At 49.7% G+C, this 14,149-nt stretch overlaps 1 protein-coding gene across 1 annotated transcript; it reads right to left on the bottom strand.

The window, feature by feature from the left end:
- Positions 1 to 2,464: 2,464 nt before the first annotated feature.
- On the bottom strand, positions 2,465 to 3,691 carry GPR182 (G protein-coupled receptor 182). Its single transcript, XM_068561366.1, has one exon. It carries the CDS (start codon positions 3,689 to 3,691, stop codon positions 2,513 to 2,515), a length of 1,179 nt encoding a protein of 392 aa, XP_068417467.1. The 3' UTR covers positions 2,465 to 2,512.
- Positions 3,692 to 14,149: the final 10,458 nt, after the last annotated feature.

Raw genomic sequence — 14,149 nt, 5'->3', positions numbered from 1 at the left:
CTTTTATATTCCATTGTTCGGCACAAAGTGTGGTTTTTATTTAGAATAAAAAAAGGAAATTTGAAATGGGAATTCTTTTCTTATTTACTGTGATCATGCTCATCCCTCAGAGTTCAGAGTATCTGGGCCATCACCCTTTCAGTAGCAGTATTCTGCTCAGCAGGTGCCAGAATTCTTTCAGGTAGCACATTTTCCTTTCCTGTAGCTGGAATTCCCCGGGCTTGACTTGATCTGTTTTTAGTGGAAAATTAACTCAATGGCCCAGCCTTTTCAGAGGGACCATCTCTGAGGGGAATCTTCTGTTGGCCCAGAGAGAGCAGTGGGACTCTGCTAATGTCTGGTTGGACCAGAGATTTGGCCGCAGATTGTCTTGCCAGTGCCATTTAATTCACCATGACGTGATATGTCAGAGTGGAGAGAGGCAGATTCAGAGAGGGGGGCGGAGGTTTGGCATAATTTCATGAGGTTGGTAACAAATGTCCCCCCACAGAGAAGAGACAGACCTCTAGAAGTTAGGGTGCGATGTGGTCCATTTGGTCTCAGAGCACACTGCTTGGGCCCAGGCCCCCATCAGTGCTCTGCAAATGTAGAGCAGAGGGCCTTGCTGATATCAGCACACCAGTTCTCCTCTCAGGCCCTAAGGAAGTATTTGTGCTGCCAGGGTGATCACTGGTTGCCAAAATGGAGTCCATGAGAAGAGAAGATGTTGGGAAAGTGGCCTCAGGTAATCTGGGGTGTGACAGAGATGTAAAACTGGGTTTCCTGAGACAACCTCTGGACCCTGAGTCAGAGGGGTCAGTGATACGGGCATTGGATCTGGGCTGGGTTTTTATGTGGGCACAAGTGAGGAAAGTCTTTCTAATACATTCTGTGCATTGTTAGGTTCAGCCCTTACTGCAGCACCAAGTCACAACCCAAACTCCCCTGGTTGAAAAAGTTTTCAGGTCTGTGCCACCAAGCAGCTGTTTGAAGCGTTAAGACTCTTTAAAAAAAAAGAAAAGGCCCTTTTTCAGGTTTGGGCCCAATGAGCAGGGGGAGTTAGACACAGATTTCCCTCTGTGCTCCTGACAAACGGGTTCATACACCGCTGGAGCACATGTTTAATGCATCTGGTGAATACAGTCTCAGATTTCTAAGTGCAGAGGAGATGGTTCTCCAGGTCAGCGAGTGGTTATTCCAAGTTAAACATTCCTGACATACTGAGCACTTGAGCAGGACAGAAGGTCTCAGTGACTGTGTCCACAAACCTTTCGTTCTCCACAGGCAGGATGGAGAGGCGGAGGGCTCGGGACTGGTGGGCTGGGACCTGCTCTTAGGCTTTACTTCAGTCAGAGTGCTTCATGGACATGGTCCTAGTTTCCCAAACTGATAAATGAGCCCTTTCCAGAAGACCTCCGTGTTAACAAGAGGACTTCTTTTCCTGTCTATAGGACAAGTGTTAATAGAAGTTGCTGGACAGGAAAATTATGAGACGACTTGGCCAGGAAGAAAGAAGTCTGAGGGTGAGACCTGACGTAGGAGAACACCAGAACTCTGCCCTGTGACAGAATTGGAAGATTTCCACCTCCCCACCCCATGCAGGGGCAGAGGCTGGGGGCAGAGCACTTGTCAGTGCCTGCTGCTGCCCGTCGCGAAGTCTGCTCCCAGAATGGATGTCTTGATATTTTCCTATGATCTGGAGAAAAAGGGAGGGACTGAGGGTAGAAGTCTGGAAACCTGCTAGACCCAGAGCTGGGGGAAGATGGGCTATGAGGAGCATGGACTCTGGGACAGCTCCTCTGCTTTGGGGGAGGGGATCAGGATGGACGAAGGGGAGAGTATCAGCAAGGAAATGGAGCCCTTTCCTGCATGGCGGGGGTGGAGAATCCTCGAGCCGGCCCAGCTGCAGGGTGCCTGTCTCAGACCTCAGCTTCACCCCGCCCCTGCTGTCCCCACCGCCCACCCCCTCCATTTATCATCACACTGAGGATGCACTGCTAGGAAACAGCCTGCTGAGGCCTCCTGGCTCCTTGGCCTCTGGCCTCTTGTCCCTGTAGCCTACATGTGTGCTAGAAGATCAACAAGCACAAACACAAAAGGAAAGTTGTGTGGGGTTCCTGTGGAGCTCACTCCTTCCGGCCAGGGTGGTTTCTGAAACGGGTGCGTCTGGTTTCTGCTGAGCATCTCTTTAGCTTCAGCTCCCTTCCCAGTCCCAGCTTGCAGTGCAGACTTTTTCAGAGATCCAGAGTCATGTCTGTCTCTATTCTTTATTTCTCCTTTTCCCCTGCGTGTCTCCCTTCGGCACAGGGACTGTGTGGAATGGTACAACGCCAAGGACCCATTCCCTCTCCCTCCCTGCCTCCCACCCCGTTCCCTGACTTCAATATTTTAAGACATACTCAAAGTTGGGCCATGAGGGCTCTGACTGTCTTCCCCTTGCCCCGCCCCCGCCCCCCCCTCCCAGCCCCCCCCCAGATCTCTCACCTACACTTCCAGCTTTCTACTTGGCTGGTAGAGGAGACTGGAATCTTCCTCAGCTGGCTATAAGAGCCCGAGGAGCAGAGGTGGGTGGGGTGTCTGCTTCCTGGAAGTTCAGGCTTGGGTGGTGGTGGGGGCTGGCCGCAGGGCACTGGATGCCCTCCTTGGTGATGACGATGGAATGCTGGGTGGAGGAGGAGGAGGAGGAGGAAGCATGTCTGCCCTCCCTGGCCTGGACCTTGGGAAGGTAATGGACCACAGCGTTGAGCAGCCGGCCCCGGAAGCTCGGGCTGAGAAAGTTGTACAGGATGGGGTTGACGACGCAGTGGAGCATGGAGAAGCAGTCAATGATGTCGTAGAAGAAGTAGAGCAGGTGGGCCAGATAGCAGTGGAGGGAGATGTGGGTCCCGTGCAGTGTGATCAGCAGCAGGGTCACATGGTAGGGCAGCCAGCAGATGACAAAGACAGCAATGTAGGCACACACCAGCAGGCAGTGGCGCCGGCCCTCAGGCTGTCCTGCCCGCCGAAGGCGGCAGGCCGTCAGCACGTTGAAGACTGCGATGAGAGGGAAGGGCAGCAGGAAGCCCAGGACGGTGGTGGACAGGGCCACCATCAGGGCCCATGTGCTGTACGTTTCAAAAGGCGCCATGAAGAGGCACATGGGCTCAAAGCTCTCTACCAGCCGGATGTGGACCACCTCGGGCAGCGGGATGAGGGCCGAGAAGACCCAGACCCCGGCGCACACGGCCCGCCGCCCTCGATGTTGGTGGCGCTGCCAGGAGGGAGAGGCGTTGGTGAGGGTGACGTAGCGGTCGATGCTGAGGCACACCAGGAAGAAGATGCTGCTGTACATGTTGGCAAAGTAGAAGTAGTGAGTGAAGCGGCAGGAGAAGCTGCCCCAGAGCCAGGTGTAGTCCAGCGTGACCTCCAGCATCCACACGGGCAGAGACAGGACGATGCCCAGGTCGGCGATGGCCATGTTGAGGACGTAGAGGCGCAGCAGCCCTGCGCGGGCCGCCCCGCGCCAGTTGACGCAGATCACCAGGAGGTTCTCCACCAGCCCGACCACAAAGACAGCCAGGTAGAGCACGAAGAGGGCCACTCGCTTGGTGCTCTCGCTGAGCTCCATGTGGCACTCGGGCAGGGTGTGGTTGAAGAAGTGGAGCAGTTCCGTCCAGTTGTGGATCTCTCCCGCCTCGCTGGCGGGCGCCACGCTGGGCCCCGTGGCCGACATGAGGACCAGCAAGTGCCTAGTGGGGAGAAGGGAGGGTTGGAAGAGAGAGGAGGCCTCGAAAGCAGCCTGGTGTTCCCAGGGTCGCAGGCCACAGGGGCCAGGAGGCTTCGGGGAAAGATCCTGTGTCTGAAGAGGCAAGAAAGGGAAGTGTAACATTCAAACCGTGAATAAATAGCACACAACTCACTGCTGGCTTTAACCCACAAACAGAAATATTTTGTTAAGGGGTCTCAGTGGTGGGAGAGACCAGAGGCCAAACGCTTTCTCCCCAGCCCGGCCAGTCCCGTCCTCCTCCAGCCCAGGGGGGCTCAACCTCCACTTCTCTCCTGGCGCTTCACCCTTCGGCCCTTTCACACAGGCCTTCCTTAGGGGCTCTTGCTCTGTCTTGCTATTTGGGCCTTGTGTCTGGGACACACATACACAAACACAGACACAGACACACACACCTCCAGTTCATCCCTGGGAACATCTGTGGATCATGCAGGAAAGCCAGTCGTCTCCAAACTCCACTGCCTTCTTCCCTGAGAGAGGGCAACACTCACCTGAGTTTCCCTGTTGGGAGCACCTCCGGTCCTGGAGGGCCGGCAGGTCTGGACTGCTGCGGAGCTGCGGGGAGGCTGGAGGGACTGTGGCCGTGGGGCTGGCTTTGCTGCAGGCTTCAGGGCCGCCCTTCTCATCCGGGAAGCAGTATCACTGGCTGAGGCTCTGTGGGAGAGGGTCGGGGTTTTTCCTGCCTTCCCCCAATCCAGTTAGAGGGGAAGTCACAGCGAAACATCCAGTGTAGCGGTGACAGGGAGGAGTCAGGCTGCAAGCGTTAAATTCCAGACTCCTGTGGCTGTGTGAATTTACCTCTTTAAGCCTCAGTTCTCTCCTCTGCAAAATGGGACAGCAATAGTATCTACTAATATGGGTGTCTGTGAGAATTAAATGAGCCATCAAATTGACGTGCTAATGCTTTACATATGTATGTATTTTCCACCCGATAAATGGGATTGGCCTCCCACTCTCCCCTGTCTGTCTTGATACCTACTGAAGCAGAATTGGATGGGGGTGGGAGGGCTAAAATAAATCTGAAAATTATTCAGACGTAATCACTCTGGCTCTTTTGCTGAATGGCCATCCCTGCCATTCCCCCAGCCTTCACTTTGTGATCTGAGGTGAGAATCTGGAGAGAGAGGTAGACTGAATGTGGGTGGGGAAGGGGCTGTGTTGAGCTTCGGGGAGACTCCTGGATGGGGAGGGGAAGGAGAACAGCATTCTCCCCCCTACAGCTCATACTGCTCTGGCCACGTGTGGAGGAGAGAGAGAGGGAGAGAGAGAAGACAGACAGACACCAGGCCTCTCTCTCCCTCCAAGCCAAGGGGAAGGCTTGGAGCCCCCGGATTTGTGTTGTTGGTGAGCATCAAGTGTCAGCAGAGCGTCCTGCTTCTCAGAGCTCTTTCACCTCAGTTAGTCATTTGATGCCTGATGTACCTCTGTGGGGAGGGAGGATGGGCTTCCTTATCCAGAGATGTACCCTGTCTCACACAAGCCACACAGCAGCAGCAAAAAGAGAACAGAACCGCCTGGAGCTGGGCCCATGTTTTGTAGGCTGTAGGGCCAGGGGTGTGCTGGCTGGAGGGGATTAAATTTAATCGAGGTGAAATCCCTATGACAACATTAACTATTTTAAAGTTTACAATTCAATGGCATTTAGTATTCACGTTGTTGTGCAACCACCACTTCTATCTAATTCCAAAATATTTTCATCACCCCAAAAGAAAACACCACACCCATTAAGCATGCAGTCTCAAGTCCCCTCTCCCCTCAGCCCCTGGCAGCCAACTGGTAACCACCCTTCTGCTTTCTGTCTCTGCGGATTTACCTATTAAGGATATTTAATATCAGTCAAATCATGCGTGTGACCTTTGTGTCTGTTTTTTTTCACTTAGCATAATGTTAAAAAAATTTTTTTTATTGAAATATAGTTGATTTACAATTTTGTGTTAGTTTCTGGTGTATAGCAAGGTGATTCAGTTATATATATATATATATATATATATATATATATATATATATATATATATATATATATATATATATAATGTATTCTTTTTCATATTCTTTTCCATCATGGTTTATTATAAGATATTGAATATAGTTCCCTATGCTATACAGTAGGACTTTGTTGTTTATCTATTTTATATACAGTGGTTTGTATCTGCTAATCCCAAACTCCTAATTTATCCCTCCCCCACTGCCTTTCCCCTTTGGTAACCATATTTGTTTTCTATGTCTGTGAGTCTGTTTCTGTTTTGTAAATAAGTTCATTTGTATCATATTTTAGATTCCACATGTGATATCATATGGTATTTATCTTTCTCTGTCTGACGTACTTCACTTAGTATGATAATCTCTAGGTCCATCCATGCTGCTGCAAATGGCATTATTTCTTTCTTTTTTATGGCTGATATATATATATATATATATATATATATATATACACACACACACACATATATACCACATCTTCTTTATCCATTCATCCGTCAATGGTGTTGGGTCTTCCTTTCTGTGCGAGGGCTTTTCTCTAGTTGTGGCAAGCGGGGGCCACTCTTCATCGCGGTGCGTGGGCCTCTCACTATCGCGGCCTCTCTTGTTGCGGAGCACAGGCTGCAGACGCGCAGGCTCAGTAGTTATGGCTCACGGGCTTAGTTGCTCTGCGGCATGTGGGATCTTCCCAGACCAGGGCTCGAACACTTGTCCCCTGCATTGGCAGGCAGATTCTCAACCACTGCGCCACCAGGGAAGCCCCATGCATCTTTTTGAATTATAGTTTTATCCGGATATATGCCCCGGAGTGGGATTGGTGGATCATATGGCAACTCTATTTTTAGTTTTATAAGGAAACTCCATACTGTTTTCCATAGTGGCAGCACCAATTTACATTCCCACCAACAGTGTATGTAGGAGGGTTCCCTTTTCTCCACATCCTCTCCAGCATTTATTATTTGTAGACTTCTTAATGATGGCCATTCTGACTGGTGTGAGGTGATACTTCATTGTAGTTTTGATTTGCATTTCTCTGATAATTAGCAATCTTGAGCATTTTTCATGTGCCTATTGGCCATCTGTATGTCTTTGTTTTTTTTAAGGAATTTTTATTTATTTTTAAAAATGTATTTATTTATTTTTGGCTGCGTTGGGTCTTCATTGCTCTGCGCGGGCTTTCTCTAGTTGCGGCAAGTGGGGGCTACTCTTCGTTGCAGTGTGAGGGCTTCTCATTGCGGTGGCTTCTCTTGTTGCAGAGCATGGGCTCTAGGCACGCGGGCTTCAGTAGTTGAGGTGCGCGGGCTTGGTAGTTGTGGCTCGCAAGCTCTAGAGCGCAGGCTCAGTAGTTGTGGCGCACGGGCTTAGTTGCTCCGTGGCATGTGGGATCTTCCCGGACCAGGGCTCGAACCCATGTCCCCTGCCTTGGCAGGCGGATTCTTAACCATTACACTACCAGGGAAGTCCCTGTATGTCTTCTTTGGAGAAATGTCTCTCTTGGTCTTCTGCCCATTTATTATTATTATTTATTAGTCATGCCATGCAGCATGTGGGATCTTAGTTCCCCCACCAGGGATTGAACCCATGCCCCCTGCATTGGAAGCACAGAGTCTTAACCACTGGACCACCAGGGAAGTCCCCTTCTGCCCATTTTTTGATTGGGTTTTTGTTGTTGTTGTTATTGAGTTGTATGAGCTGTTTGTATATTTTGGAAATTAAGCCTTTGTTGGTTGCATCATTTGCAAATATTTTCTCCCATTCCGTAGGTTGTCTTTTCATTTTGTTTATGGTGTCCTTTGCTGTGCAAAAGCTTGTAAGTTCGATTAGGTCCCATTTGTTTATTTTTGCTTTTATTTCTATTGCCTTGGGAGACTGACCTAAGAAAACTTTGCTACAATTTATGTCAGAGAATGTTTTGCCTGTGTTCTCTTCTGGGAGTTTTATGGTGTCATGTCTTAACATTTGTCTTTAAGCCATTTTGAGTTTGTGTGTGTGTGTGTGTGTGTGTGTGTGTATGTTGTGAGGGAGTGTTCTAACTTCATTGATTTACATCAATTAGCATAACATTTTTGAGGTTCATCTGTGTTGTAGCCTGTGTCTGTGCTTCATTCCTTTTTGGGGCTGAGTAATATTCCATTGCATGGATAGACCACATTTTGTTTATCCATTGAAGGAGGGGATTTTTTAATAGTCTGCTAATTGACTTTTTTAATTGTGGTAAAATAAACATAACATCAAATTTACCATTGTGGCTATTTTAAAGTATACAGTTCAGTAGCATTAAGTGCATTCACATTGTTGAGCAACCATCACCACCAACCATCTCCACGGAAGAGGATATTTTTAATTTTCAGTTTCCTTAAAGCCTCCTCTAGAAAAACTGTTTCTCTACTCATGACACTTCTGACACCAAATGTGTAGACTTTTCCCCCCAAAACCAACCAGTTTTCCAACTCTCCAGACATCAATTGGGTGTTCTGTAATTTAATTCAATTCTGACACCAACCACCTGGAGTTAGTGTCCAACTCCACAGGTTTAAGGGCTCAGTCTCACAAGATGCTCCTCACTTTAGATGCAATCAATGGGTTCCCCTAGGTACCCACACTTCTGTCCAATGTGACTGCAAAGACAGGTGTTCCCACAACCCCCTCCTGGCAATTTTGATAGTTTGCTGCTGCTTATGTTTACTGTTTTATTATAAAGGATACAAATGAACAACCAGATAAAGAGGTACATAGGGTGAGGTCTGTCCCTGTGGAGTTGGAATGCACCACCCTCCTGGCATTTGGATGCATTCACCAACCCAGAAGTTCTCTGAACCTCATAGTTTAGGAATCTTAATGGAGGCTTCATCACATAGGCATGATCAATTATTAATTTAATCTCCAACCCTACTCTTCTTTCCAGAGGATGGTGGGAGTGGGCTGAAATTTCTAGTCAAGGCTTGGTCTTTCTGGTGACCAGCCCCATCCTGAAGCCATCCTGGAGCCCACCAAGAGTCATCTCATTAGAACAAAAGACATTCCTATCACCCAGGAATTTCCAAGGGATTTAGGAATTCTGTGTAAGATGCTCCTATCACTTGCATCACTCAGGAAATTACAAGGATTTTAGGAGCTCTGTGTGAGGAACTGGGTCCAGAGACCAAATATTTATTATGTCACACTTCCACTCACACATAAGATCACTCCTAGGTCAAGAAATCTGTCATGATGAGCTGTGACGATGTAAAATTGTGTGTGTGTGTGTGTGTGTGTGTGTGTGTTTTGACAGGCCTTGCGGCCTGTGGGATCTTAGTTGCCTGACCAGGGATCGAACCCAGGCCCCCGCCAGTGAAAGCGTCGAGTCCTAATCACTGGACCGCCAGGGAATCCCTAAAATGTGGTTTACTTTGATTTTTCAGACAGTTCTACTCTCTCTGTTTAGGATCTCAGTTTCTATCCTACAGCTATCTCTTTTCAGTAAGGAGTCTTCTGAGAATTTTCACTTCTTTCTCCATGCCTTTGACCCATGCAGATGGAGGCTCTATTGGACCAAGCACCCTCCAGAAAAACCCTAGTTCTGGCTTCTATTCTCTCCACAGGGACCACACATTCTGACCCATGGTCATTTCCATTCCTCTCAAGACCGCATTTTAGTGGCTCAGTCCTGGGTCTCTGAATCTTCTACCCAGGACCTTTTCCCTCCCACGTGGAGAAGTCACCCCCTGCCGCCTTACCTCCACCTGCTCCCCAGCCCTCCCCCCACCCGCCCCCACCACCCAATGTGTATTTGCAGCGAGAGGAAGTGATGGTGGTTCCTTCTGGCAGAGGCACAGAGGGAAAGCTGCTCCCTCAGGAAGGAATGAGTGATAACTCTGCAGTTTTCATGTGGGTGTTTTTCTTTGGAGGGAGGAGGGAGGCAGCTGGAAAGAGAGACTGGAAGGAAGGGAAAGAGGGAGGGGCAGGAGCCCAGGCTCCTTGCCAGCCTGGGCAGGAGGAGGAGGGCAAACAGCTTTGCTCCAAGCAACGGGAGCAGCAGCAGCAAAACAATTCCTGGAAATTTACTCTTTTTCCTTCCTCTCCCTCCCCCCACCATTTTTCCCCCCCAAAATATAGACAAGACATTGTAATCACAATCAGAAAGGAAGGAAGGTACCAGGAAGGAGTTATTGGAAGGCACAGATAAAGGCAGGCAGCTTCCCAGGGTTGGGAGGGCCAAGAGCTTGTGTCTGGACCCTGGAGGAAGGGGTGGGGTGGGCTGTTCCAGGAATTGCCCCACTTGCCCGGCTTGTGTGGCAAAGGACCCTACTTTGTGTGCGAGGGCAGGTGGATTGTGGACAGGTCAAGGCTGAGGAGTTTGGCAGCCATTGCACTTCCTTCCGCAGCCTGAGCTTCCAGAAGCTCACTGAGTGCAGAAGGCAAGTCCAGCCTCGGAAGTTGCTCTGCCCTCCTGCCATGGCTTTGCCCCACACCAGGGAGGCAGCCTTGTCTACCCAGGGACACCAGATCGGGAGCTCCCCAGGCTCCCCACAGATGGATGTGGCCCAGTGACCCTATCCTTGCTCTGCTCGGCTCTTCCCTGCTCCCTCACTCATCTCGGAGACAGTAGAGAGAACACTAGCTTGGGGACCAGACCTGGCTTTGACACCTTGTCCCACCACTTAGTAGCTGTGTGACTTTGGGCAAGTCACTTTATCTTCCTGAGCCTCACTTTCTTTATATGTAAAATGAGGATAATGGTGCTTCCTTGCGGGGTTACTGTATGAGATACATGACATTGTATATGTAAAGTGCTTGGCATAAACACGCCCCATTTTCCACTTCTTGGAGATGAGGAGGGAGAAATCCCTTTTTTGTGGAATTGACCTTGAGATCGTCTCCCTAGTCCCACCAACACTAACCATTTTTTTTTTTTCTCTCTGAACTGGATCAACACCAGCTTCCTCTTTTATTTAGTATCTGACGTTGTGTTTCTTACACAGAAGGTTAAGAACCCCAAATGCCGCTATGAATCACCACAGAAGAGATGGAGTAACAGTGACGGCTCACAGCTATTATTGTTACATTTGCCAGGCATGATTGCAACGCGCTTTCCAAATATCACCTCATTTAATCCTCACAACAACTCAATGAGGTGTGGGTGCCATTGTAGACAAGGAAACTGAGGCACAGAGAGATTAAACAACTTGCCTGAATCTCTCTGCTAGTAGTTCAGTAAACTCTTATTGCAGGGATTCTTGACCTGGATGCTGGCACCTAATGGCTTTAGGTGGTCTGTGAACTCACCGAAAAGTATGTACAAAATCTTGCCTGTTGTGTTGTCATTTTTATGGGGCTTCGAGCCTTCCTTGGGTGCTCAAAGGGGTCCATGATGGGGCTTCCCTGGTGGCGCAGTGGTTAAGAATCCACTTGCCAATGCAGGGGACATGGGTTCGATCCCTGGCCCGGGAAGATTCCACATGCCACGGAGCAACTAAGCCCGTGCACCACAACTACTGAGCCTGCATTCTAGAGCCCATGCTCTGCAACAAGAGAAGCCGTGACAATGAGAAGCCCGTGCACCGCAACGAAGAGTAGCCCCCGCTTGCCTCAACTAGAGAAAGCCCATGAGCAGCAACGAAGACCCAACACAGCCAAAAATAAAAACAAATAAATAAATTTATTTTTAAAAAAGGGGTCCATGATGTCCAAAAGGTTAAAAATGACCACCCTAGAAGAGCTTCTCATGGATAGGGGCTAGGATAAGAAAGTGGGGTAGGACCTACACTTCCATGAAGGGGACTCAGCCCTAGGAGTTCTGGGATATTTCTTGGTTGGGGGAGAAGCCCCCTTTATGGAGGCTGAGAGATGCGTGGGATGATCTAGGGAAGGGCTTGAGAAAGGGAAGATGAGTTACCTTTGCTCCCAGCCCTTATCCTTCCACAAGATGAAGGACAACTGTTTCCTCTCATGGTTTCCCTCTTGGGAAAGTGTGTGTGGGGATGTGCACATTAGTCTAAGGAAGAGGAAGCTTGGAGAGACTGAGAGAGACTGGAAGGGCCCTGGGTACCATTCCCCCAGGGAAAATCGGCCCCACCCAGCAGCCTCTTGGAATGCCTCAGTATTCCGTCCCCCCACCCCCACCTTCACTTTTCCATCCCTCCCCTTTCTTCTGTTCCTCGCTCAGATTCCCCCACCTCCTGATCCGAAGCACCTTCCCTGGGTCTCTGTAGATGTGCTAACAGTCCCTTTCTGATTCCAGATTTATTGTTTCTACTAACTCATCTTGAGCACCTAATGTGTGCTGGACAGAAATTCCCCTTGAATTTTCTAGTGCTTCCTGAGGCCCCAACTTCCTAAAGTTTCACTATTTTGATGGCAACATATGGATTCTTAGACTCCTGGAGAGCTGGAGTTGAGAGGACTCACTGAAGTCATCTGGATTCCCCTCCCCCATTATAAAGATGAGGGAGATGGAGGCTTTGGGGAATTTCATCTTGTCAGACAAGGTAAGAAATGCAGGGGAAAAGGAGAGTGGAAGAGGATGTTGCGGTGATCATTCATTCATCTCTGTCAGATGCTAGGCACTGCCAGGTCCTGGAAATACAAGAAGATGAGACTCAGCGCTTGCCCTCCGGGGGATCTGAGGCAGCAATTCTCTAGAATTCAGCACACACAGCACAGTCCGTGTGGCTTCATTAACATGAAACCATTGCTTCAGGCTTAACCTGGAACTTCTGGATTTCACTAAATCCAGAAGTCACTAAAGAGGGTGAACAGGAAAATCTTGAGGACTCCATGCCAGAGATCATGGAGGCTGGTTGGCCAACCAACATCGTGCCATTTCTCTTCCCCCCAGACAATGATTATTGAGCCATTTTGTAGCCCCCTTGGGAAAGGTATTCAAGAGGTTTGGGCCCACCTCCGGGAGTCCTCTCCAGAGAGTCAGGGAAGAGTGGACTGATTAGGACCCTGGTTTCTGCTAGCACATCCTGAAGGACACAAACCACCGATGCTTCCTGTAGCTCCCTTCTGGAGCCGGTCACAGTGGAGGGAGAACCACACTGACAAAGAGGTCCTCCTCCTCAAAGTCCCTCGGAGCCTCAGCATGCCTCACCCCCGTCCCAGTTTTTTTCTCCTGGGGGGCGAGGCAGGTCCAGTTGGTGACTTGAGCAGGGACTGGAACCCAATCCATCAGAGGCCACAGGGGTGCCAGTGGGGAGGCACCCCACTCATCATAATTCTACCCCCTTTAACGAATGGTATCCACCACCACACCATGAAAGCCCCGCCATGCACAACTGTTCTGGGTCCAGTCTCTGGTCCTTTCTTTAGTCTCCTGAGGGGGCAGCTCCCTCCTCTTCTCCATCATCACCCTGATACAACTGACCTGATTCTTTCCAATTATTGAGCTTTACAGACCTCCCTGATCGGGGGAGGTTTGCACACCCCATCCCATGATCCCTGTTCAAATCAGTCTTTTCTGCCAGTCTTTTCTCAGTGTCTGAATGGTCTAGATTCAGGGTGTGGTGCCAGGCAGGGCAGGGCCTCACTCAGCACAGGAGGGGCAGAGGGCAATGTAGCCAGGCACCCAGGGCTGTGGGCAGGGCATCTTCACAGAGTGAAAGGGGAACAACTGTTAGACCAGCTTTGTGTGAGTCCTTCCAACAACTGGCCCAGCATCTGGGAGACGTCTCACCATTGCGTGTGTCACTCCCATTCCCTTCTTGTCCCCTCTCTTTGCCTCTGAGATCAGACACCCCCGCTGTTCTCCTGAACACCTTTCTGGCCCAGAGAACCACTTCATCAGGAGAGACCTTATTCTCGTTTGCCTTCCCCTCCGAATCCTAGAGAGGCTGAGAGGGACTTAGTCTTTCAGGAATGAATTCTGTGAGCTGAGCCAGAGGAGGAGACCAGGCTCAGAGACTAAGCCAGCTGCCCAAGGTCACACAGCTGGTTGGCAGCAGAGCTGGGTTTTGAAGCCACTTGTGTCTTGATTCCACGTGTATTCCCCTCGTAAGAATCTCCAGTAGGTAAGGGAGACCCTGGTCCCAGGCTGAGCAGGAAAAAGGGAAAAAGATAGTTGTGAACCATGAAACCTGGGATATAAGGGTTACAATGTTTGGGGGTGGGGTGGAGAGGGGAGAGGTGGGTAGAGGGAAACAGGGAGGAGTGGGAGGACCAGGAAGAGGTGGTTGGGAAAAGTATTGTCATTCTTAAGAAGTTGTGTTGGAAATGCAATGACATGTATTAGAAATGCTGTGAGAGTACCAAATAGCATGCGTTTGGGGTTAGAATCAATAATACTCACCAAAGAGGGTGAACAGGAAAATCTTGAGGACTCCATGCCAGAGAGCCTGGAGGCTGGTTGGCCAACCAACATCGTGTGTGTTCTTTAGTCCTCCAGTTTGAGCACTAGCCTGACTCGAGTTTCACCCCAGCCTGTCTGTGTCTGTCCCCTGCAAAGCC

Source organism: Eschrichtius robustus, chromosome 13 (assembly GCF_028021215.1).
Source record: "Eschrichtius robustus isolate mEscRob2 chromosome 13, mEscRob2.pri, whole genome shotgun sequence".
NCBI lineage: Eukaryota > Metazoa > Chordata > Mammalia > Artiodactyla > Eschrichtiidae > Eschrichtius > Eschrichtius robustus.
This window is presented reverse-complemented; position numbering and strand designations above follow the sequence as displayed.

What these genes read in the sequence shown, in the direction of transcription:
- GPR182 (XM_068561366.1), bottom strand. Translation starts at nt 3,691, where the DNA reads ATGTCGGCCACGGGGCCCAGCGTGGCGCCCGCCAGCGAGGCGGGAGAG.